Source organism: Mobula birostris, chromosome 9, assembly GCF_030028105.1.
Source record: "Mobula birostris isolate sMobBir1 chromosome 9, sMobBir1.hap1, whole genome shotgun sequence".
Lineage (NCBI taxonomy): Eukaryota > Metazoa > Chordata > Chondrichthyes > Myliobatiformes > Myliobatidae > Mobula > Mobula birostris.
Genome location: NC_092378.1, coordinates 133,421,419 through 133,445,645, shown reverse-complemented (window position 1 = coordinate 133,445,645; position 24,227 = coordinate 133,421,419). Strand labels below are relative to the sequence as shown.

Genomic DNA, 24,227 nt, shown 5'->3' with positions numbered 1-24,227 from the left:
AGGAGGGAGGATACCAGGGAGACGTGATAGGCAGCTGAGGAGGGGAGGTTAGAGGCCAAAGTGGGGAAATGGTCTTTTGGTCTTAAATGAAGAAGGGAGAGGGGAAAACTACTGGAAGTTGGAGAAATTGATGTTCATGCCATCAGGTTGGAGGCTACTTAGCTGGAATATGAGGTGTTGCTCCTCCAAACTGAGAGTGACCTCATCATGGCAGAAGAGGGGGCCATGGGTCTGACATGTTAGAAGGGGAATGGGGATAGGAATTAAAGTGGTTGGTCACTGGGAAATTTAGCCTTTTGTGGATCAAGCTGAGGTGCTCGGCAAAGTAGTCTTCATCAGATCTCACCAATGTCGAGGAGGCTGCACAGGGAGCTCTGGATAGAATAGATGACTGGAAGGACTGTTTGGGGCTCTGAATGGAGGTGAGGGAAAAGGTGAATGGGCTGGTGTAATACTTCTGCCATTTGCAGGATTAAGTGTCGGAGGGAGATAAGTGCAGAGGGATGAATGGACAAGGGAATCTGTGGAAGGCATTCATGGGGTGGGGGGGAATGAAATAAAGATGTGTTTGGTGATAGAGCCCCTTTGACAGTGGCAGAAGGTGTGGAGAATGAATTGTTGGATGCAGAGGTTCATGGGGTGGTAGATGAAGACAAGAGGAACCCTGTCCCTGTTAAGGTGACAGAAAGATGGGGTGAGCGCAGATGTCCATGAAGGAGCAGCAAGTGAGGGCAGAATCAATGGTGGAAGAAGAGAAACCCCACTCCTTGAAGAAGGAGGACATCTCTGATAAGCCTCACCCTGGGAACAGATGCGGCAAATACAAAGGATCTCAGAAAAGGGAATAGCATTTTTACAAGATGCAGGATGGGAAGAGGTCTAGTCAAGATAGCCAAGGTTTATAAAAGATATCAGTAGATTGAGAAAGGGGAGAGGGGTGTCAGGAATGGACCAAGTGAATTTAAGGGCAGGGTGGAAGTTGGAGGCAAGATTGATGAAATTGAGGAACTCAGCATGGGTGCATGAACCAGCACCAATGCAGTTGTCAATTTAGCACAGGAACAGTTGGGGAGTGTTATCAGAAAAGGCTTGGAACGTAGACTATTTCACATAGCCAACAAAAAGGCAGGCATAGCTGGTGTCCATGGCTACCGATTAAGTTTGGAGAACTCAATACTTCTTTAATTTTTTTTCAGTATTTAATTTCCGTTAAGGGATTTGGGATGTCCTGAAAAGGACTTGAAAGATGATATAGTTAGTCTTTGTGCACTCAGTGGCCACTTTATTAGGTACAGGAGGTATGCTTGTGGTCTTCTGCTGCTGTAGCCCATCCAGTTCAAGGTTTGATGTGTTGTGCATTCAGAGATGTTCTTCTGCACATCACTGTTGTAATGCCTGGTTATTTATGTTACTGTCACCTTCCTGTCAGCTTGAACCAGTCTGACCATTCTTTTCTGACTTCACTCATTAACAAGGTGTTTCTGCCCACAGAGCTGTCACTCACTGGATGCCTTTGGTTTCTTGCACCATTCTCTGTAAACTCTAGAGACTTGTGTGTAAAAGTCCCAGGGGATCAGCAGTTTCTGAGATCCTCAAACCACTCCGTCTGGTACCAACAGTCATTCCATGGTCAAAGTCACTTAGATCACATCTCTTCCCCATTCTGATGTTTGATCTGAACAACACCTGATCCTCTTGACCACGTCTGCATGCATTGAGTTGCTGCCACATGAACAGCTGATTAGATATTTGTATTAATGAGCAGGTGTGCTGATGTACCTAATAAAGTGGCCACTGAGTGCTGGGGGACATTAAGCGTATTGGATCCATGCTGATTTTCAACAGAGTAATCCCATCAGTCCCATTTCTCCATCTTATTTCCCTGTCTCATGTCCCTATCCGCTCCCATTTGACTCTTTCAAGTCACTGGAGATTGGTAGCAGCACCAAGCTGTTAGATCCCATCCTCTCCAAATCTTTATTCTTTCATCGCCAGAATGCTTGTTGAATATAAGCAGATATTTTCTCAAGTCATTATTTGGGGGGTGAGGCTATTGTCTTCGGTCCCTATCACAAACTTTGTTTCTACTCCCTGGCATCAATCTGAAACCGAACTAGATCATTCACATCTCTGACATTATATCTAACTTAGGGATAATGTCTGAATCACACATTGCACCATCTTGAAGACTGCCAGTTTGAACCTTGGTAGCGTCATCCGTGCTGTCTCATCTCAACCCATCTGCTGCAGAGACAATCTTCTGTCTCTTTATTACCCATGCCTTTGGCTATTCTAATGCAGTGCTCCTCAGACTTGGGCAACAGAGCTTTAGACAACTTCATGTCCAACCCGTCATCAACTCAGTTATTGCTCTTGCATTTGGCAGGTATTAGCTTTTGGCTAAGAAATGCCTCTGATTTAAGATCATCGCCTTTGTTTTCAAATCTCTCATTGCTATGGCCCTTTTCATGATCTGAAATCGCTTCTATTATTATATTCCAGCAGGATGTCTATAGTCTTCCAATTCTGCCCAGACTTGATTATTCTACCAATGGAAACTTTTTATTGTGTACTAAGGTCTGGAACTCTCTCCACAAACAGCTTTTCCCAGCAACCTCACTTTCTTACTTTAAGAAACCCTTTACAGCAGGGGTCCCAGCCTGGAGTCCACAAACCCCTTTCTTAATGGTATTGGTCCATGGCTTAAACCTCGTCTGTAGAGTCTTCTCCTTGGATCCACTTTCTGGTCATCTGGCCCAATATTAATGACTTGCTGTCAAATTAATTTTGATAATCTAGTGCATTTAAGCTATCAGAGATCACCATCATCCCCTTCAGTGATAGTTTTCAGATTAATTTTTGACCCAATTTTAGGTCAAAGTACAAGTACTTGCACACACGGGTGCAATGAAAAACTTGCTTGCTGTAGCATCACAGGTACATAGCATCATGTCATAAGCAGCTCTTACAAGATAATCACAAATTAGACATTCTTTTACAAGAGAGAATGCAAAGAGAGAAAACAAAAACTAGTCTATTTTAGTGCAATGTGATCAAAGGTGTCGTAGTGTTGCTAACTGTAGTAGTTGGGGGCTTTGCTGGTTGGTTCAAAATGGAATGGTTGAAAGGAAATGGCTGTTCTTGAACTTGGTGGTGTGTGACTTCAGGTTTCTTTTACCCCCTGCCCGACGGTAGCTGCAATAAGATGGTGCGGATGGTCACCCTAACCTTAATATTATGATGTTTTTTGAGACTCTTTGTTGTTAAAGATACCATATAAATGCATGTTGTTTGCCTGGGAAGTTAATTTGTGATTTATATTTTTGGCTGGGAATATGAATTTAACGTTAAACTTAAGTTCTTTTACATTATAGATTGGGTAGGATCATGGTGCAAGCCACCATGGCAGTTTACAAGACTGCAATAAGCAGTTTTCTTCCAACTCCTTCCAAGTCCCATTACGTGTTCAATTTGCGAGATTACTCCCGGGTGATTCGAGGAGTGCTGTTATGCCCAGGCACACATCTGAAGGTGGGTGACAAAAGTTTACTCTAGAACTTCAATAGTAATTGTGTTATGCCTCTTGAAATGGACGTGAGGAAAGTTCTTTTTGAAATAAACTTAATCCATCTTTATAATTACATATGGAGAGGATTATTATCTTGCAAGTTTTGTTTTTGCAAACTTTTTTCCCATGACACTTTTGGGAAAGTAACTGTTTGATGCCAGGTTGGAAGATTTGGAAGTTGATGTTAAAGAAAAGCTGGCAAATCTTTCATCATTGCAAAATTACTGATCTAGTGAATGCTCTAAATACCAAAGTTACACTTTATATTAATTCTTGTCAGAAATGTTCAAGTCTTTAGATAATTCTGACACAAGATTGCACTCACGGAGCCTGAAGGTGCACGTTTCCTCATCGATAATAAAATAACTAAAATAACTGGGCCCAGAGCACATCACTCTTATAACTCAAACATTCTTTGTATTTTATTTGTGCACAAAGAGAACAGCATGTCCCCAGTCACCCACACTGTTCTGAAGCCAGGACAGAAAACTGCTATTTTTATACAGAATTGGCTTATCGCTTACGGATATTGACCATTCGGTAAATTGTATTTCTTTAAACTCCTTACTTGCAAGATCAGTTGCCATTCACAATAGAGGTGTTAAAAGTCGACCGAAACTTCAAGCTGAGAACCAGTGATATTTTGAAGTTAGTAAAGGCATTGTCCCTTTGTTGTTGGGAGTGTTTCTCATCCTTCATTTATTTCTGTCTCATCTGTCTTCTGCACCCCCTGTTGTGTAAAGGGACGCTATGTTTTAGGAAGACCTTTCTAAAAAAAAGTCTCACTACGGAGGCCTCATTTGTCTGGCTTGAGCACATAATGTCAGAATCACCCCTGCGAATCTCGTCTGTAGTAAGCAGAGGTGTCTCCCACCTTCTCACTCTGAAAGTCTCACTTGACTACAACTTCCCCAGGCTAGCAGTCCTGCCTGGGCATTGTCTTTCACCCTTGCCTTGATGCAATTCCCATACTCCCTCCTCTTTGTCCTGTAGAAGCCAACATAAATCTTACTGAGTGTCAATAGTGCAGAGTTTCTGAAACTCCGTGACACTTTCATCAGCAACAGTTGATATCAGGGATGTGCGTTGTAACACTCCTGGTTGATAATGGCACAAGTACCACCTCTCTTAGAGAAATAGAAAGTCTAGTGCTTGTTGATTCTGAAGGGCCACATTGCAGATTGCCAGCATTTCTGCGGTAATGTCATTGATGGACTGGCTCGTGAAGTGTTGCGCTAAGGTTGTGTTATTGACCAGCTTCTCCAGCAATGCTGAGTCCATGTTAGAGCTTTCACTACCCAGACTGGCAGGTCCACTACAGTCCAGAAACACTCAGTCTACGTAGTTCTTCGATAGCAGCCCCACACAGTGGGATGCAGGGAGAGAGTGGGCCGGTGGTCCATCTATGGTACTACATAGGCCAAATAACAACAGCCCCTCCATGGCTTTGGAGGTCCCATTATAGAAGGGGTACCCCTGGCAACCAGTGGCCACATCCTCAGTCGGTATCATTAACAGGATTCAGTGGGTCATTGGTAGTATAGACATTGCATGGGCTGTTACCCACAACACACATAAAAGTTGCTGGTGAACGCAGCAGGCCAGGGAGCATCTCTAGGAAGAGGTACAGTCGACGTTTCGGGCTGAGACCCTTCGTCAGGACTGTTACCCAACAGTTTTTCTCTTGATGACAGTAACATACTTCACCCCTACCCCATAAACAGCTTCAAAGTAGGGGATTATGCAGTCATTGTAAGTAGGTTGATACTTACCCTTAAAACAGTTGCATTGGCAAGAGTTGTTCCTATGGGCAGTGCAGACACGTACTCCCTTTACAGTTCTAATTTTGTAATCAAAGTAAACCACAGAACCAAACTCAGTACGATCCAGGGATATAAGCATGTTGGCAAGCCACCTTCTGAATGTATAGGCCCTCTCTAGAGTACACCCAACAACTGGACCGGTTAGTATGTGTGGCAGATTCTTAACTAAGGAGAAGAAAGGTGTTAGGACTATTAGTGTCATGAGGTACCACTGCATTTAGGTGGAAATTAGATGTCCAGATTACCCAAGATTTAAAATGCATAGTAATCACTTAAGGTGACAAATAGCACAGTTAGTTTACCATGTTTTATCAGAGTTCCGAAAAGGTGAGAAACTTACGTTTCCATAATTGTCATAAAAGTTGCTGGTGAACGCAGCAGGCCAGGCGGCATCTCTAGGAAGAGGTGCAGTCGACGTTTCAGGGCGAGACCCTTCGTCAGGACTGGCAAGACTTCGCCAGTCCTGACGAAGGGTCTCGGCCTGAAACGTCGACTGCACCTCTTCCTAGAGATGCTGCCTGGCCTGCTGCGTTCACCAGCAATTTTTATGTGTGTTGCTTGAATTTCCAGCATCTGCAGAATTCCTGTTGTTTCCATAATTGTCCATTGTCACGTGTTAGTCCTAAGGCATAACAAGATTCAGTATGCTGGCTGCAAAGATACAGGCTTTTGTTATGGTAAAACCGTTCAGCTGCTTGAGCAGAACAGGAGAGAAGCTAATTTTGCCACCTCAGCTACTATATCAGGTGCACACTGCATTTCCACCCAGATTTTCCACTAAAATTGTTTTTCCATTGTCAGCTCAGGAGAATCCCTGCTGAACACCAATAGTTAAAGACCCATCGACCACTGTCCACTGTCTTCTATGGGCAAGCAAATTCCGAATCCAGATGGCCAAGTTACTGTGGATCCATGCAGCTGATCACTTGCACTTCTTCCAATTTAGTGTATTGCATTTGGTGCTCACATTGTGGCCTCCTTTACGCTGGAGAAACCAAACGCAAATGATCCAATCCCTTTGGTGAATGCCATCATTCAGAAGGGATATGATAGGGTCTTCTAAGAGATATTTAGATAGGTACATGGAGCTTAGTAAAATAGAGGGCTATAGATAAGTCTAGTAATTTCTAAAGTAGGGACATGTTTGGCACAACTTTGTGGGCTGAAGGGCCTGTATTGTGCTGTAGGTTTTCTATGTTTTTATGTTTCTATTATTGTTTCTTTCTGGATGGTGCTGAGTTCTTGTGGGTTGTCCAGGCAATATTCCATCACATACCTGATTAGTGTCTCTCAGATGGTGGAAAGGTGGTGGGTCTAAACTTCCAGTTGCCTTTCATTTTAATTATTTATCCAACTGCTACTTTTTGTCTCTAAGAAATAGCATTTCATCTTCCATCTGGATTCATTGCAGTTTCCAGAACATGCTTTCTGGGTTCCTGCAATACTTTGTGTGTGTTGCTCAAGATTACCAGCGCCTACAGCATTTCTTGTGTACTGTCAATTGAACAGTTTTAGCTGACGGAATCTTTTCTCCCTTTCCAAAGATGTGACTGGTTCCTCCTGTTTCATTTTGTTTCTTTTCCCTTTTCTGTTTTCTGTATTTAATACTCTTGACAACTTTGGTCTGCACCCTATCACAGGCATTCCCTCAGTTCTCTTCACCCTTCTCCCCTCTGCAACTTAAAACACTGCCTACTTTTTCACTTTTCCCATTCTGATGAAGGATCCTTGACACAAATATCTGTTCAGTTTCCCTCTGTGTCGATATTGCTTGACCTGCTGAATGCTGTTTCCATTTCTAAACTATTTATTACACTTGGAGAATGTATCATAACTGAATCCCACAATCAGCTAAATTTGAATTACAATCCTCTAGAAATGCTTTTATAATCCTGATCGAACTAAAGAAGAATAATTAATTATAGGTTGAGTTAATACTAGTTAAATGTTGTTCCTCCTTTGGAATGGCACAGTTTTCATGGATCAGTATGTTGATAGGATAACAATGAATTTAGGGATAAATATTAAAATACCTCTGTCCCCAAAGTGAATATGATCTATTGATAAGGTCTCCCAAAAACCATCATTATGGTTACATTTTAAATGATGCCTTTATTTAAATTAGTCTCAGACCATCATTTGCTTCATAGGCAAAGTCAATAAAGAATTTATTTAAAGAAGTGCGTCACTTCCAATTGTTTTGCTACCTACACGAGAATGAATAGACACAATGTCACAAAACTTTCCGCCTCTGTCAGAAGAGATTATCTATTTTGAGGCAATGTTAATCTCTTCCTTTCAAAAATATTAGGCATTTAGCCCATGTATTGTGTATTATGCAACGATTAGAGCCTCTAACGTAGAAATCACGAGTGCCTTTGACTGGAGGAACTTGTGTTCTGTACTGTTGTAATTTAATACTATAACTCATGCCCTCACCAATTTCATTTGTAGAGGACAGCTCGAGATATTTTCAGTTACTCACTGTGAATGATTGAATGATTTCTTTTTACAGGAGGGGGACAAATTGATCCGGCTCTGGATTCATGAAGTCTACAGAGTCTTTTACGATAGACTGATTGCTGAGGAAGACAGGCAGACATTTTTCCAGATTATTAAAGAAACTACGTCAAATTTCTTTAAACAATCTGTTGATAAGGTATTGTTAAATGTATCTTGTCTGTTGTTTTTAAGCTTGCTCTAGTGACAAAGAAACGGACTGAGCTTGAGTCATCACACTGGTATGTGGGAAAAATGGTCAGCTATGCCTGTTTACAAAAGCAAGCATTAACCATCTTCAACATGAGAGTGTATCTAGGCTGAACACCTATCCTTGACATTCAGTAAAATTACATTTTATTGAAAATTACACTTGGAGATTACTATTAATCTAGGCCACCAGCATTCCAGGGGTGGTGGAGGGAGGTCTCCAATGACAAGAAAGCCAACAGGACTGGTCACTCATATGCCATGGCTTACAAGACTAGGTGACAATGGACCCTCTGCTTTTCCACCATCTGAGAGGGGCAAATCAGGAATGTGATGGAATACTCTGCACTTGTCTGGACAGCCCGCAATAACTCAACACCATCCAGGTTAAAACAGCTCATCTTCTGATTGGCAACTCATCCACTACACAAAACATTCATTCCCTCCGGCACCAGCTGCAGTGACTGCAGTCTGTGCTATCTACAAATGCACACGTGTTACTTGCCACTCATTCAGGTTTTTCCAAAAGCACCTCTTAAGCCAGTGGCTTCTACCTTCAAGAAAAGCCGGGGCAGCAGGCACTTGGGTGCCACCACCATTTGCTGGTTCCCTTCTGAGTTGCAGGTTGTCCTGATTTGAAAGTGCGTCACTGAATCTAAACCCTGGAATCTCATTCCAACAGTACCTTCACCAAAATGGCTGCCACAGTTCAAGTTAGTAGTTTCTTACCAGCTTTTCAAGAGCAACAAATGCACAATAATTGTTGTGGATGATACTAATGCACGTGTGAGCAGTGCAGTTCCTGCATCAGCTTCCATTTCTCATATTTTTCTTTTTTTTCCACTGTCTAAATTACAATTTATTCATTGAAATATAATCTTGTAATAATTGTATTTTAATTCTACATCATCATGAATCTGTGCTGCCCAAATAGTCCCATGTGGGACAACTTATTTGATTCATAACTTTTACTGAGCTTTCCTATATTTCTAAACTCCACAGATCTTCACAAATTAAGTTCCTAATATTTTTGTTATTGAAAGACTAAGCTTTAGCTGTCTTCCAGGAAACTCTTTAGAGAACTCCATCAACAAAAGCCCACTAGCTATCATCCAACTTCTCTTAGCTAATAAGTTCTGCAGATATGAGCTGATCCAAAGAAGACCATTTTTAGGGTGAATGATTTTTTTCGTAATGTAGCACTCTAGGGCTAAAATAAAGTTCTGGAAGAATGCATTAGTTTAAGCAGATTTGTGGTGGCAGAGGGATTGTTGAGGTTTTGGACAAGACACTGCATCAGGACTGAGAATGTAGAAAGAAGGTAGCCAGTACAGAGACGTGAGGGGGAGAGGGAGGCAAAGGCTAGTAGGTGACGCCAGATGAGATGGTGGGAGGGAGCATGTTGAGACAAATACTGAAAAGGAGAAAAGATTAGCTTTATTTGTCACATGTGCATCAAAGCATACAGTGAAATGTGTCATTTGCATCAAATCAATAACACTAGGGACTGCCTGCAAGTGTTGCCATGCACCAATATAGCATAACTGGAAATTACTAATCCTAACCTTAACCTGTACGTTTTGGAATATGGGAGGAAACCAGAGCACCCGGAGGAAACCAACGTGGTCACAGAGAGAACTTACAAACTCCTTGCAAACAGCGGCAGGAATCAAATCCCGATGGGTGATCACTGGTGCAGTAAAGCAATTGTGCTAACCACGGCGCTACTGTGCTGCCCCAACCTGCCTGTCCACACCTACTGGCCTGAAGCTTGAGGAAAAAAGATTAGGCAGATGGTGCAGGTGAGGGGAGGGGTGGGGTCACAGAGGTGGAAGGGTAAATACAAAGGCTGGTAGGTGATAGGTGGAACTAAATGTGAGAGGGTTGATGGGCAGATGGTACCAGGTGGGGGAGATAGGATAGGTGAACCAAGGGAGCGGGAACCCAGGTAAATAGGTGTGTGGATGATGGGCAGATGGAAGCAGGTAGGGAAGGGTGATAGGTAACGAAGGGTAAGGATGGGAAAGGTGAATAAAGGAGGAGAGATCCTGGATGGACTGATGGAGGTGGGAAAGGAACATGGGGAGGGGGGAATGGGCTGCTTCAAATTGGGAAGTTCAATGTTTCATACTTTTGGGTTGAAGGCTACACAAATGGGATATGTGTTGTCTTTAGCTTCACTTTGGCTGTGGAGAAGGCTGAGAACAGGCAGGCCGCTGCGGGAATGGGAAGAGGAGCTGAAATGACATACAACCAATGCAAAAATGTTCACAGAATACACGTTGTCTCTCCAGTGGCGAGAAGGCCACATTGCACTGACTGTGACAGACCAGAATGGAGGAAATGCATCTTCTTTCCTTCTATGGTAACAGGGACTATAAAGGGAGCGTGTGGGCAGCAGGAAAGGAGTGGCTGGTTCCTCCTGTTCAGGCTTTGCTATGCATGACTCACACTTGGCATTTGGTGATTCACATGTTGCAACTTGGCAGGGCTGACATCAAATCAGTGCTGGATGAGGATTAAGATCACCAATTATTTAATCTGCATATTCCAGTAATTCAGCTTTACAGTTCAATAGTGAGGCACAGCTATTATAATGTATGATTGAAATTCTTGCCAATTTGGCAGATCTTGCCCTAGGAAAAATTGCACTGTCTGAAGCACTTTCTTGAACAGTGCCTTTTTATTTTTGAGGATAAAGTATTAATTGAAATACCCAATGATCTTTGGTTCATTTTTAATGTTTTCTTTTAAAGAAAAACATTAATAATATGTATAATATCAGTTTCTGTCCATGCCCTACAGGTTTTGAGCCATTTAACTCGATCAGGAAAAGTTACTGATGACAATATCCGAAGTCTATTCTTTGGCGATTATCTAAAGCCAGATGCTAATGTGAAGGCTTATGATGAGATTACAGACTTAAAACAACTCACATCAATCATGGAATACTATCTGGCAGAGTACAACAATGTCAGTAGGACTCCAATGGCCTTGGTTATGTTCAAGTTTGCTATCGAGCACATCTCAAGAATATGCAGAGTTCTGAAGCAGGACAATGGGCATTTGCTCCTGGTGGGCGTTGGTGGCAGTGGCAGGCAGAGTGCTACAAAACTGTCCACCTTCATGAATGACTTTAACTTCTTTCAAATTGAAATCACAAAGAACTATGGCAAAAACGAGTGGAGAGACGATGTCAAGCGTATAATGACCAAAACTGGAGCTGAAGGTACGCAGACCGTTTTTATGTTTAGCGACAGCCAAGTTAAGGACGAGTCATTTGTGGAAGACATCAACATGTTGCTGAACACGGGGGATGTACCCAATATCTTCCCAGCAGACGAGAAAGCTGAATTGTTGGAAAAGATGCAGTCAGTGGCCAGGGCAGATGGGAAGAGAATTGAAGCCACTCCACTATCACTGTACAATTACTTCATTGAGAAAGTCAAGGCTAACCTGCACATTGTATTAGGTAAGATTTCATACTCCTGAATAACACTAATGACTAGGCTTCAAATAGTATCGTAAGGTGCTTTAGGACATCTTGAAATCATGAAAAGTGCAATATATAAATGCAAGTACATATTTGAATTGAATTGAATTGAATTGACTTTATTACTTACATCCTTCATATACATGAGGAGTAAAAAACTTTACATTACGTCTCCATCTAAATCTGCAATGTGCAATTTATAGTAATTTATAATAAGTAGTATGTACAACAGGACAGCCAAAATAACATAAAAATACAATTGTATCAGTGTGAATGAATCAGTCTGATGGCCTGGTGAAAGAAGCTGTTCTGGAGCCCGGTCCTGGCTTTTATGCTGCGGTACCGTTTCCTGGATGGTAGCAGCTGGAATAGTTTGTGGTTGGGGTGACTCGGGTCTCCAAAGATCCTTCAGGCCCTTTTTACACACCTGTCTCTGTAAATGTCCTGAATAGTGGGAAGTTCACATCCACAGATGCGCTGGGCTGTCCGCACCACTCTCTGCAGAAAATCCTTCCATAGGTTTGGCCCAGGTTTTAATATCAATTGAATCACAATATGTCTGGTGACATACAGTAGTGATTCTGCTTGGTTGGGAATTTAAAATGCTGCAATTATAGCAGCATTTCACATCCATTTGGGACCTGAATCTAATTCAGCACAAACAAATATAATTTGTCACGTGCTGGTTTGGGGAGGTTTAACCGTGTTCTGTTGCAAGTGTGATATAATCCACTCCTTTCATCCCTTTGATCATATAGGATTGGCAATTGTTGAGCACATCAAAAGGCACATATGGGCAATGGGCGAGGGAGAGGGGGAGGAGAGGTGGCAGTGTTCGGTTTGTTCATGCTGCCCCGCAGCAAGGTCCCAATACACATGAAGCCCCAGGTTTTGCATAGAAAGCTACAAAATGGCTTTCCTCTTCTACTGCTGGATTACAGGAGGAACTTGGCTTGTGGGTCAGCTTGGGGTTTGTGTCTGAGTCTGAAGGAGGGATGGTAGAGAATGTCAGAATGGAAGAGGGAATATAGGGGTTATTGAGTTGTTGAGGCCTCCGTCGGTCAGAGTTGACCATGAATATTGCATCCTAGCTGTGCAGAACACGATGTTGCTCATATAGTAATCTCCCCCTCTGCAGCATCTGGTGAACCCAAAGGAATGGCAGAGACCAATACAGTTTGGTACCAGCAGCGTCACAGGGTCTGCCAGTCAGCATTGAACTCAATGTAGGACTGCCTTTGTGTCTCCAGCTCCAGATTTTCCCCCCCTCGGGGTTCACTCCCCAAGCCCTCCCCATGAGCGGGTAGAACCACAAGGCAGCGGAGGTTTGAGATCAGAGTTTTCCTTCTCCTAGATGAGCTGCCAACCACAGCTGATGAGCCCCATCTGCCCAAAGCGACTGGTTTTAAGGTGTCAATAACCCACCTTTGCCCCTTCTCCTGTCAGTGGAAACGGTTCCACTGAGCTTAGTAGCTAAGCCACACGTGAAGGCCAGGAGCTGGACTTGGTTGTCAGAAGTTATTTAAGTCGCACGCCATTGGGAGCATCTAACTGGTAGTGAGAGCTTGTCCCCATTAACGCCCCCGGCTATAACAACCTTAAGGAAGCTTAGGGAATGTAGGCCTCACTGATCAGGTCAAGGCAGTTGGGATGAGGTAAGAGGGAGTGGAATCAAGATTACCAACAGTCATTGAAGGGGTGGAGGGGTGCCATTCTAGTGGTGTGAGGTCTAAAAGCCCAGTGATAGCGATAAGGGGCCTACAATGTGGAGAATATACATACCAGTCTCTTATTGTCACAAGCCAGGTCATGCTTAAACTTGCACCCAGGCCTTACCTGTCTGGAAGGCTTGCTTCGATATTAACTATTTGTGGGTAAGTATGCATAAGTGAGTGGTACTAAGGTGCATATTGTTCACAGTTTGATGAATGAAAATCAGGCTTATTACCACAGATATATGTCTTGAAATTTGTTGTTTTCTGGAGGCAGTGCAGCGAATGCATGGAAATCACAAAAACCAACAGTGCAATAGTGAAAGTCGTGTTCACAGACCATTCGGAAATCTGGTGGCAGAGAGGAAGAAGCTGTTCTTAAAATGTTGAGTCTTCAGGCTCTTTTACCTCCTCCCCGAAGGTAGTTAGGTGAATTGGGCATGTACAGATGACGAGAGCCTTTCAAAATGAACGCAGACTTCTTGAAGGACCGTTGATCTGAATACAGAGACACGGTCATACCTGCTGATCTCTGTATAAAAGCACAGTATGTGGGGAACAAACATAGCATTTAGGAAAATTGTGGAGTATGTACCTGATTGTGTTTAGTGTGTGGGGTTTAATTAAATGCCTGCATAAAGCATGTAAAAAAAGTAGTATTAGAAATAGGTGTAATTCAATATCTTCCCTCATTTGGGTTTTATTACCAGGAAGTATAACAATATTAAAATGTACTATTAGATTGTAGCTGTGCTATCTATTTTGGCCAAGCCTCATTCCTTACAATAATTGTTAAATAAGAACATTTATGTGTGTATTAGGCTCCTACATGTTTAAACTGATCGTTTTCCTCTTTGACACCCTCTCAGCATCCAGATTATGTGTTTAACACTGTGGGCAAATCTAATTGAAAATAATTTAATCCATCCATCATTTTTGTGTTTCTGCACAGTCATGAGCCCAATTGGAGATGCCTTTCGGAATCGTTTGCGAATGTTCCCTTCGCTCATAAATTGCTGCACCATTGACTGGTTCCAAGTTTGGCCAAGAGATGCTTTAGAAATGGTGGCACACAAATTTTTAGAAGATGTAGAATTGGAGTATGAAGTCAGGAAAGAGTAAGCTTGCAAGTGATGTTTACCTTCTGTACAGTAACAAGTTTCTGTGTTATGTACAACTGATTTTGTAATTTAGAGCTTACAAGCCTGCAGTGGAACCTAACAATGCAAATTACAACCAAATTATAATTAAGCAGTGAACACCTATTACATGGTTAGCTATTAAGTTCTACCTGTTGTGGTTAATTGTACTTCTCTAGCTTTTAAGTAAAACTGACGGTGTATATCTTCATAAATGTTATTTTTCTTACCTTCAGCCCTTCAAATGAAGGTCAGATTTGTATTTTTTTTAATTTATTGACCTACAGTGCAGAATAGGCCCATCCCCCCCCCACACTTAATGCTGCTGATTTCCCCCTCACAAAACCAGCCTTTATTTTTGTTAATCATGGTTCAGAAATGTTGCAGATTAAATTGACTATTTCATGAAAATCTTACACATTTTAATTTGGTCAATATAACTTGTGTAATTTTTAATGTGAAATAGAGAAAAAAAATTATTTGCCAACAAGTTCTTGAACATTTCTGTATTTTTGCAGAGTTGTTGCAATGTGCAAGTATTTCCAGGAGAGTGCAAGAAACCTGTCAACAAAATATTTCTCAGTGTTGCGGAGGTACAACTACGTAACACCTACGTCCTACCTGGAATTGATCCAGACCTTTAAAGTTCTTCTTAACATGAAGAGACATGAAATTGACCTAATGAGAAATCGCTATCTCATTGGTCTAGAGAAACTCGACTTTGCATCTTCACAGGTGAGTTTACTGATGCTGGGGGGGGGGGGGGGGAGGTGCGGTCTTCCCATCAATGATCATATCTCGCACTGTCTGGAATGGCCTGTGACTTATTACCAGTTCCGTCATGGGTACCCAGTGAGTAGTCACTGTGAGCTCTTAAAAAGAATAGGGAAATAGTGGGGAAAATGTTATTTATTCCTCTAGTACATGTCATCATTTGCTCTGATATGCTGGTAAACATGGAGACATGTGTAATGAAGGGCAGAGACAAATACAGGATCTGAACTCTACACAAACATTAAAAACATGTATCTGACTATTCTTGGATTTATGGACTATTTCATGGTGACATTCTGTAACTAGAAGACCAAACAAAAAATATAGAATTGTATTTTTCCGCGTTGAGAAAAGTCATTGGGTTCCTTGAATCCTAGCATGGTTTTTAGTAATGACTAACATTAGCTTGGTTATAATTATTTTAATGGACATGATGACACCCGAATTGCAACTTATTTTGATCCAAGTGTAACATTGCTCTATTGCTGGCAGAATATTTCAGTCCTGATGGTAACTTTACAATTGTACAATAATTTTCACCCTTGCACAGTAAACCAACAGAGTAGCTTGCTGAAAGAAAGATAGACTCTACTCATTTTCATGTTAAGTCAATGAAAAAAAATTACAAAGTATGTGCAGTAGGTGGGTGTTTCACTCTGTCTTTCATCTATTTGGTAAAATTATTACCTTTGATTCAGGCAAAGAAACCCAGGCTTTGGTACTCGTGACGGGACTTACAAGTTCTTTGCACATCATCCAGGATGATGTTTCATTGTAACATTGTAATGATGTTTCATTATGTTGCCACATTACATAGTATGCAACTATTTCTAATTGTTGCTTTGTGTTATGATCCCCCCGATTAGGTTTCTGTTATGCAGAAGGAGCTCACAGACTTGCAGCCCGAGCTAATTAAGACATCTGCTGAGACTGACAAGATGATGGTCAAAATTGAAGAAGAAACTGTTGAAGTTGATGCAAAGAGGGAGTTGGTTGCAGCAGATGAGATGGTGGCTAATGAGGCTGCAGCTGATGCACAAGCAATTAAGGTACAACACTGGTAATAACAATAAATTTTCTGGTGAACAATTAGGCTGATTTCCTTTCCTTGATAATGTCAGCTTGTAGCAGATTTGCTTCTCCCATTCAAACACTGTTGTAAGCCAAACTCCTCTTCCTAAGTCAGGATCCTAATGGTATATTCCCAATAATATTATCGAACTTCGCTGTAGAGATCAGAGTGAAGATGGGAGAAAGAAAACTAATTAAATGTTACTGTGCAACCAATTTTCTGTAAATGCCTAAAGCTAATTAATTAAGCATTAAATCTAATATATTGCATAAAATAGTCCAGATATCCTAATTACATTTTAAGATTGTCAATAGAGCATCCACTGATTTACAAAAAAAGGGTAGTAGATTGTTCTAACAATACTCTATTATCAGTGATAATTTTGGTTTGTTTAGGGTGATGTTGATTAGGCATCTTGTGGATTTAATTTAAGATGATTACACAATGGTGTGACTAACTTTGCAAGTAAATGGGGACTAAGAAGTAAATTTGCTGACAAAAAAGAACGGGCTACAGTCTGTGTTTGCAGTCATTAAGCTTGGCCTTTTTTGGGATGTTTTATTTTATATCGTTGGAATGTTTCTGCAGGACGAATGTGAGGGAGATCTTGCAGAAGCCATGCCAGCATTAGAAGCTGCTGTGGCAGCCCTTGATACTCTGAAGCCTGCTGACATCACAGTGGTAAAGACTATGCAGAATCCGCCTGGTCCCATAAAGCTGGTGATGGAAAGTATCTGCGTAATGAAAGGAATAAAACCAGAAAGAAAACCAGATCCAAGTGGATCAGGTGCAGTACTTAATTGATTTTGGGATTACTTTAACCCTGCCATTAATGATCACTCTTTTATATTAAAATGACAATATTTGCAATCAAGGCAATCTCCAAGCAGCTTTTTGCAAACTGAAGTGAACCCACTGAACTAGGTTGCGACTTTTTTGTATTACTTTGAATTATAAGAAAGATCAATTTTGTGCTTGAAAATAATGGATCTTATTTTGTATGGCAGGTAGCCGTGCAGATATCTACAAACTTCTGAAGTCTAAAAAATAACACCTTTCAGGATGTACAGGACGTAATATACATCTAACTTTCCCTAATGAAGGGCTGAAAACTTTAAAGTTGCGATGAATAATTTTGCTGATTGTTTTTGATATTCAGAACAGCTGGTTTTTTCCCCCTGTTGATGAAATGAGATGGGATTTTCTGGCATTTTTCAAACCCTAATCCATTTTCTGAAATTGGGATAATTAAGAATGTAAGCTTGGTCCCTCAGTAGATCCTTGCCACTGAGTTTGAAACTGACACTGTGAACAATTGGAGAGTTTAAAGGGTGAGAATTGCCTCAGAACACATTGAAAACATTTTTATGTTTAGTTTCTGTCTGACCCTTTTGGCAGTAAGTCCCTGTGACAGCAGTAGAATGAAAGCCATAACTGGGTTCTCTCATTCCATTGAATCTCCATTCCATCCCCCATCATCAGAAATCCCCACCACCCAGGACATGCTCTCCTCTCGCCACTGCCATTAGGTAGAAGGTACAAGGGCCTCAGGACTCGCACCAACAGGTTCAAGAACAGTTACTACCCCTCAACCATCAGGCTTTTGAATTAAAAGGAATAACTACACTCACTTGCCCCATCATTGAAATGTTCTTACAACCAATGACCTCACTTTAACGACTCTCTATCTCATTATTTATCGCTATTTATTTATATTTGAACTTGCACAGTTTGTTGTTTTCTGCAGTCTGGTAGATCTTTCATTGATCCTGTTCTTGTTACTATTCTATAGATTTGCTGAGTATGCCCACAAGAAAACGAACCTCAGGGTTGTAATGGTGACATATATGTACTTGGATAATAAAATTTACTTAGAACTTTGAACATTGAAACTCGTAGAAAGGTTGTGGCTCCCCACTTCTCCCTAGTCAATGAGTTTGATGGAAGTATAGACAGTGCAGGAGAAAATCAGCCCTCTTGCTAGCACATACAGTATTGCCAATGGTCTTGATCAGTAATGATCTTTCAAGAATCACTAGATCCTGGAATGGTTCTGGAGGACTGGAAAATTGCAGATGTCACTCCAAGAAGGGACGGAGGCAGAAGAAAGGAAATTATAAGCCAGCTAGCCTGACTTCAGTGATTGGAAAGTTGTTGGTAGTCTATCATTAATGATGAGGTTTTGGGGTATTTGGAGACACATGCCAAAATAAGCCAAAGTCAGCATGGTTTCCTGGAGGGGAAATCTTGCCTGAAAAATCTGTTGGAATTCTTTGAGGAAATATCAGGTAAGGTAGACAAAGGAGAGTCAGTGGGTGTAGTTTGTTTGGATTTTCAGAAGGCCTTTGATACGGTGCCGCACATGAGGCTGCTGAGCAAGATAAGGGCCCATGGTATTACAGGAAAGATATGAACATGGATAAAGCATTAGCTGATTGGTAGGAGGCAAAGTGTCGGAATAAAGGGATCCTTTTCTGATTGGCTCCTGGTGACTAGTGGCGTTCCGGGGTGGGGGGGGGGGCGGATGTTGGGACCAATTCTTTTCACGTTATATGTCAGTGATTTGGATGATGGAGTTGATGGCTTTGTGATCAAGTTTGTGGATGATACAAAGGTAGATGGAGAAGCAGGTAGTGTTGAGGAAGCAGGGTGCCTGCAGAAGGACTTAGTCAGGTTAGGAGAATGGGCAAAGAGGTGGCAAGTTGAGTATAGTGAAGGCACTTTGGTAGAAAGAAGAAAGGTGTGGATTATTTTCCAAATGGGGAGAAAACTCAAAAATCAGAGGTGCAGCCGGACTTGGGAGTCCTTGTTTAGGATTCCCTAAAGGCTAACTTGCAGGTTGAGTCGGTGGTAAGGAAGGTAAATGCAATGTTAGCATTCATTTTGAGAGGACTAGAATACAAAAGCAAGGCTGTGATGCTGAGGCTTTATAAGGCATTGATCAGTTCACACTTGGAGTATTATGCGCTGTTTTGGGCCCTTTATCTAAGAAAAGATGTCCCGGCATGGGGAGGGTCTAGAGATGGTTCACGAGAATGACTCTAGGAATGAAAGGGTTAATATATAAGGAGTGTTTGATGGCTCCGGGCCTGTACTCGTTAGAGTTCAGGTGAATGTTGAAAGGCCTAGATAGAGTGGATATGGAGAGGATGTTTCCTGTAGTGGGTGAGTCTAGAACCAGAGGGCACAGCCTCATAATAGGGGGACATCATTTAGAACAGAAATGAGGAAACATTTCTTTAGCCAGAGAGTGGTGAATCTGTGTAATTCATTGTCACAGACGGCTGTGCAGGCCATGTCATTGGGTATATTTAAGGCGGAGGTTGATAGGTTCTTGATTAATCAGGAGCACGTGTTGGGCACGTGGCCAAGTGGTTAAGGCATTCGTCTAGTGTTCTGAAGGTCGCTAGTTTGAGCCTCAGCTGTGGCAATGTGTTTGTGTCCTTGAACAAAGCACTTAACCACACATTGCTCTAGTCTGTGTGAGGAGTGGCGCCCCACACAGACTTCCAATCTGCGCCTTGTAAGGCATGAAAATGCCCAACGCAGGCCTTTCATGGTCTGAGTCGGTGTTCCCTCCCTCCCCTCCCTCCCTCTTCCCTCCTGATTAATCAGGGTGTCGAAGGTAATGGGAAAAGGGTAGGAAAATTGGGGGTTAAGAGGAATAATAAATCAGCTTTAGCCCAGGTGAAGCAGACTCAGTGGGCTGAATGGCCTAACTCTGCTCCTATGACTTATAGTCACATGGTCTGATGGAGTCGATCTGGCTAGTAGCTTTCTTTGTATCAACAGGGGAAGAGAGGTTTAGCTCCAGTTGACAAATCTGTTTCCATTTGATTTTAGTAGTCTAAGCAAGGTAAAAATAGCTCTTTAACGTTGAAGTAAAATACTGACCTTCCGAATACTCCGATCCCATTCCTGACTCTTGCCTGAGGCGATAACCAAGCTCTGCAATGTGCATTGTTTCATGCCCAGTCACTCAGGTGTACTGACCAGCACTTGGAATTAATGCTGAATAGAATCAGAGAGAGAGTGTGTGCACTGGAACAACTGCACTGATTATCAAGCAGCCATTTTGACTTCAATTTTTCCTGAATCCATTTTATTTTTTCCACATTCTCACCGACATAGCTACAGCCTGTTACATCACTGGCATTTAAAGCAGCTTCCTGCTGCTGTTTCCATAACAATTTTGTTTTGCCAGTCAGAGTCGTTAACCCTGAGCTGAACCCCTGAACCCGAAAGACCAGTGAACCACTCTTAGTTTGTCTTCTGCCCTTTGACCTGTTTGCATTGGTGACCCTACCAAGAGTCAGAGCACAAGGCTCTGACTCCAGCCAATACTGCTGTCCGGCTCATTGAGCTGCACAAGACAGGCAGCACCAGAGGTCACAGCAACAGCACGACTGGGCTGCTCCTAAATGCATTAGCTTTCCAAAGCTGAAAGCAAAGAGCTCCAAATTATTTGCAAGATACCCCAGGAATAATTGTTTTCCACTTTTAAATCTATTTAACATTTCTTAGGGTAGTCATTCTGAAGGATTTGCATAGCTTAAGGAAGTAGCAACATACTGTCAAAAGCTGGTAGAGAGAAAAGATAGTCAATTTAGCAGCACAAAATATTACGAGTGTCTCCAATAATGTAGAATGGAAGGTGATAAACTAATTATGGATCTCTTAACAGTAATGACAGGAGAGAGTATTAAGAAAATTGGCTGAAGCATTTACTTGTGTCCTTATTGCCTTAAATACAACAGAAATTAAAAGGAACTATTCTATCATCAGTGAAGAATTTGAAGTCATTAGTACCATTAAAAATATATGCCAGGGAGGTTAAAGCAATTATAACTAGGTAAATATTATGTGCATGACTAAAATCTGTGGCTGCATGGGAAGGTCATAGTCTTTTCCTCAGGGTTGAGGAGTCCAAAACAAGAAGGCACGTATGCAAGACAGGAGAGAGTTCAGAGAGACCTGAGAGGTAACTTCTTTACCCAGAGGGTGGTGAGTACCTGGAATGAGCCGTCAGAGGAACTGGTCGAGGTGGGTATAGTTGAATGACAGGTATATGGTAGGGAAGGACTTGAGGGCTGTGCACCGAATGTGGGAAGAGGGACTAGCAGGGAGGATGCAGTGGTCAACTTGGTTCTGTGCTGTAGAGCGGTGGATGTATTAATGAAGATTTCCTGAAATTTGTTAGATTCTGGAGCTACCTCAGTAGACTGGAAAATGGCCAATGAAACACTACCGTTTCAGAGAAGAGGGTGAGAAAAGCATAGCTCATTCAGTCTAACACTGTGGTAGATGCTTAGAAAATCGTCTGATGATTAGGCAGAATTGGAACATAGTTTTATGAACAGAAAATCATGTTTGACAAATCTTTGGAGACCTATCCAGAAACCTCCAAAAACACTGTCTGTTTTGGAGAAATAAATACCCTATATTATTCCATGTTTTTTCACTGATGAACTTGGAAAAAAATGCTGAAATTATACCAGGAAGGACACAGAAGTATTTATATGTACAATTTTAATTTTTTTCTTTATTTTTTACACAGGCAAAATGATTGAGGATTATTGGGGTCCATCTAAGAAGGTTCTTGGAGACCTAAAGTTGCTTGAAAGCCTGAAGACCTATGACAAGGACAATATTCCGCCTGCAGTCATGAAAAGAATCAGAGAAAGATTTATAGGTCACCCAGATTTTCAACCATCTGTTATTAAAAATGTGTCCTCTGCCTGTGAAGGATTGTGCAAATGGGTTAGAGCCATGGAAGTGTATGAACGTGTGATTAAGGTGGTTGGACCAAAACGTGAGAGGCTGAGGATTGCTGAGGCTGAACTTGCTGTCCAAATGGATATGCTCAATGTTAAGCGGGGAGAACTGAAAGCTTTGGAGGACAAGCTTCAAACACTGAATGATGATTTTGAAATTATGAATAATAAAAAGAAGGATTTAGAGGATAACATAGAGCTCTGTTCACAAAAGCTTGTGCGTGCTGAGAAGTTGATAGGTGGGCTCGGTGGAGAGAAGGACAGATGGACTGAAGCTGCTCGCCTGTTAGGGATAAGATACATAGATCTGACTGGTGATGTGCTTCTGTCTTCTGGCACTGTAGCCTATTTAGGGGCTTTCACGGTTGATTTCCGCCAGGAGTGCCTAAATGACTGGCAGATCTTGTGTAAAAAGAAAATGATCCCTTGCACAGATGACTTTTCCCTAAGCAACACATTAGGAGATCCAGTCAAAATCCGTGCTTGGCAGATTGCAGGCCTGCCTGTTGATGCATTTTCCATTGACAATGGGATAATCACGTCTAACTCAAGAAGGTGGCCTTTAATGATTGATCCCCAAGGTCAGGCAAACAAATGGATCAAAAATATGGAGAAAAACAATAGACTTGGAGTAATAAAATTAACTGACTCTAATTATGTAAGAAGTTTAGAAAATGCCATCCAGTTTGGCACCCCGCTCTTGTTAGAAAATATTGGTGAAGATTTGGATCCAATGCTTGAACCAGTACTGTTGAAACAAACGTTTAAGCAGCAGGGGGTGGAGGTCATGAAAGTAGGGGAAAATATAATTGAGTACTCGCATGATTTCAAATTCTACATTACAACACGTTTGAGAAACCCGCACTATCTCCCTGAAGTAGCAGTAAAAGTTTGTCTCTTAAACTTCATGATTACACCTCTGGGCCTGGAAGATCAATTATTGGGAATTGTAGCTGCCAAAGAAAAACCTGAGTTGGAAGAAAAGAAGAACCTGTTAATATTAGAGAGTGCACAGAACAAAAAGCAACTCAAGGAGATAGAGGACAAAATCCTTGAAGTCTTGTCATCATCAGAGGGAAATATCCTGGAAGACGAAACAGCCATTAAAGTTCTGTCTTCTTCCAAACTGCTTTCAGAAGAAATATCTGAGAAGCAGCAAATTGCAAGTGCGACAGAGAAAGAAATAGACATTACACGAATGGGTTACAAACCTGTTGCCATGCATTCGTCTATTATATTCTTTTGTATCTCTGATTTGGCTCACATTGAGCCAATGTATCAGTACTCCCTAACTTGGTTCATTAATTTGTATGTGCAAGCAATTGCAAACAGTAAAAAGAGTGAAGATGTGACAAAAAGAATTTCGGCTATAACAGAAACCTTCACATTGAGCATTTATAACAATGTCTGCCGTTCTCTTTTTGAGAAGGACAAGCTGCTGTTTTCACTGCTTCTTAACGTGGGTCTAATGAAAGGCAAAGGAGAAGTTGACGATGAAGTTTGGCGATTTTTGCTAACTGGTGGTGTAGCTCTTGACAACCCATATCCCAATCCAGCTACTGAATGGCTATCGGATAAAAGCTGGGCGGAGATTGTGCGGGCATCAAACCTACCAAACCTATATGGTTTGATGGGTCATGTGATTGAAAACATAGCAAAGTGGAAAGTCATTTATGATGCTGCAAAGCCTCATGAGGAGGTTCTTCCTGATCAGTGGAGTTCCTTAAAAGGAATGGCTCATTTAATTATTATCAGATGCTTCCGACCAGACAAAATTATTCCAGCCGTGCAGCAATTCATTGTTAGTGTCATGGGAAAAACATTTATTGAACCTCCAACTTTTGATCTTGCTGGTAGTTACAATGATTCCCATTGCTGTGCACCTTTGATATTTATTCTTTCACCTGGAGCTGATCCCATGGCAGGTAATCTTTATCCCATTAACTTTATTTTGCAGAAAACAAAGAGTTAAAACAAAAACTAATTTAGTCTTTTAATCTCATCCTTGTTACATTGTCTTATTTGAACAATAGCAAATTGTAAACTTTTGTTAATGGGAGAAGATAGTAAGCAGGAAAAGCTGCAGATGTTTAATGTTGCATCATCTAATATTTCAGTGTACAAATAATGCTTCTGTGAGATTAATTTAATTTATTTTTGATT

General features: G+C 41.5%; 1 protein-coding gene across 3 annotated transcripts in view; it reads left to right on the top strand.

Annotated features, from left to right (window-relative positions):
* The window catches only part of dnah3 (dynein axonemal heavy chain 3), a 147,224-nt gene that overhangs the window by 101,855 nt on the left and 21,142 nt on the right, over positions 1-24,227 (top strand). For all 3 annotated transcript variants that reach the window (XM_072268862.1, XM_072268863.1, XM_072268861.1), the window contains 8 exons: positions 3,375-3,531; positions 7,907-8,050; positions 10,906-11,572; positions 14,258-14,423; positions 14,963-15,179; positions 16,085-16,267; positions 16,879-17,077; positions 21,848-23,989. In XM_072268862.1, the coding sequence (XP_072124963.1) occupies positions 3,375-3,531; positions 7,907-8,050; positions 10,906-11,572; positions 14,258-14,423; positions 14,963-15,179; positions 16,085-16,267; positions 16,879-17,077; positions 21,848-23,989 (3,875 nt within the window). The remainder of the gene's footprint in view (positions 1-3,374; positions 3,532-7,906; positions 8,051-10,905; positions 11,573-14,257; positions 14,424-14,962; positions 15,180-16,084; positions 16,268-16,878; positions 17,078-21,847; positions 23,990-24,227) is intronic.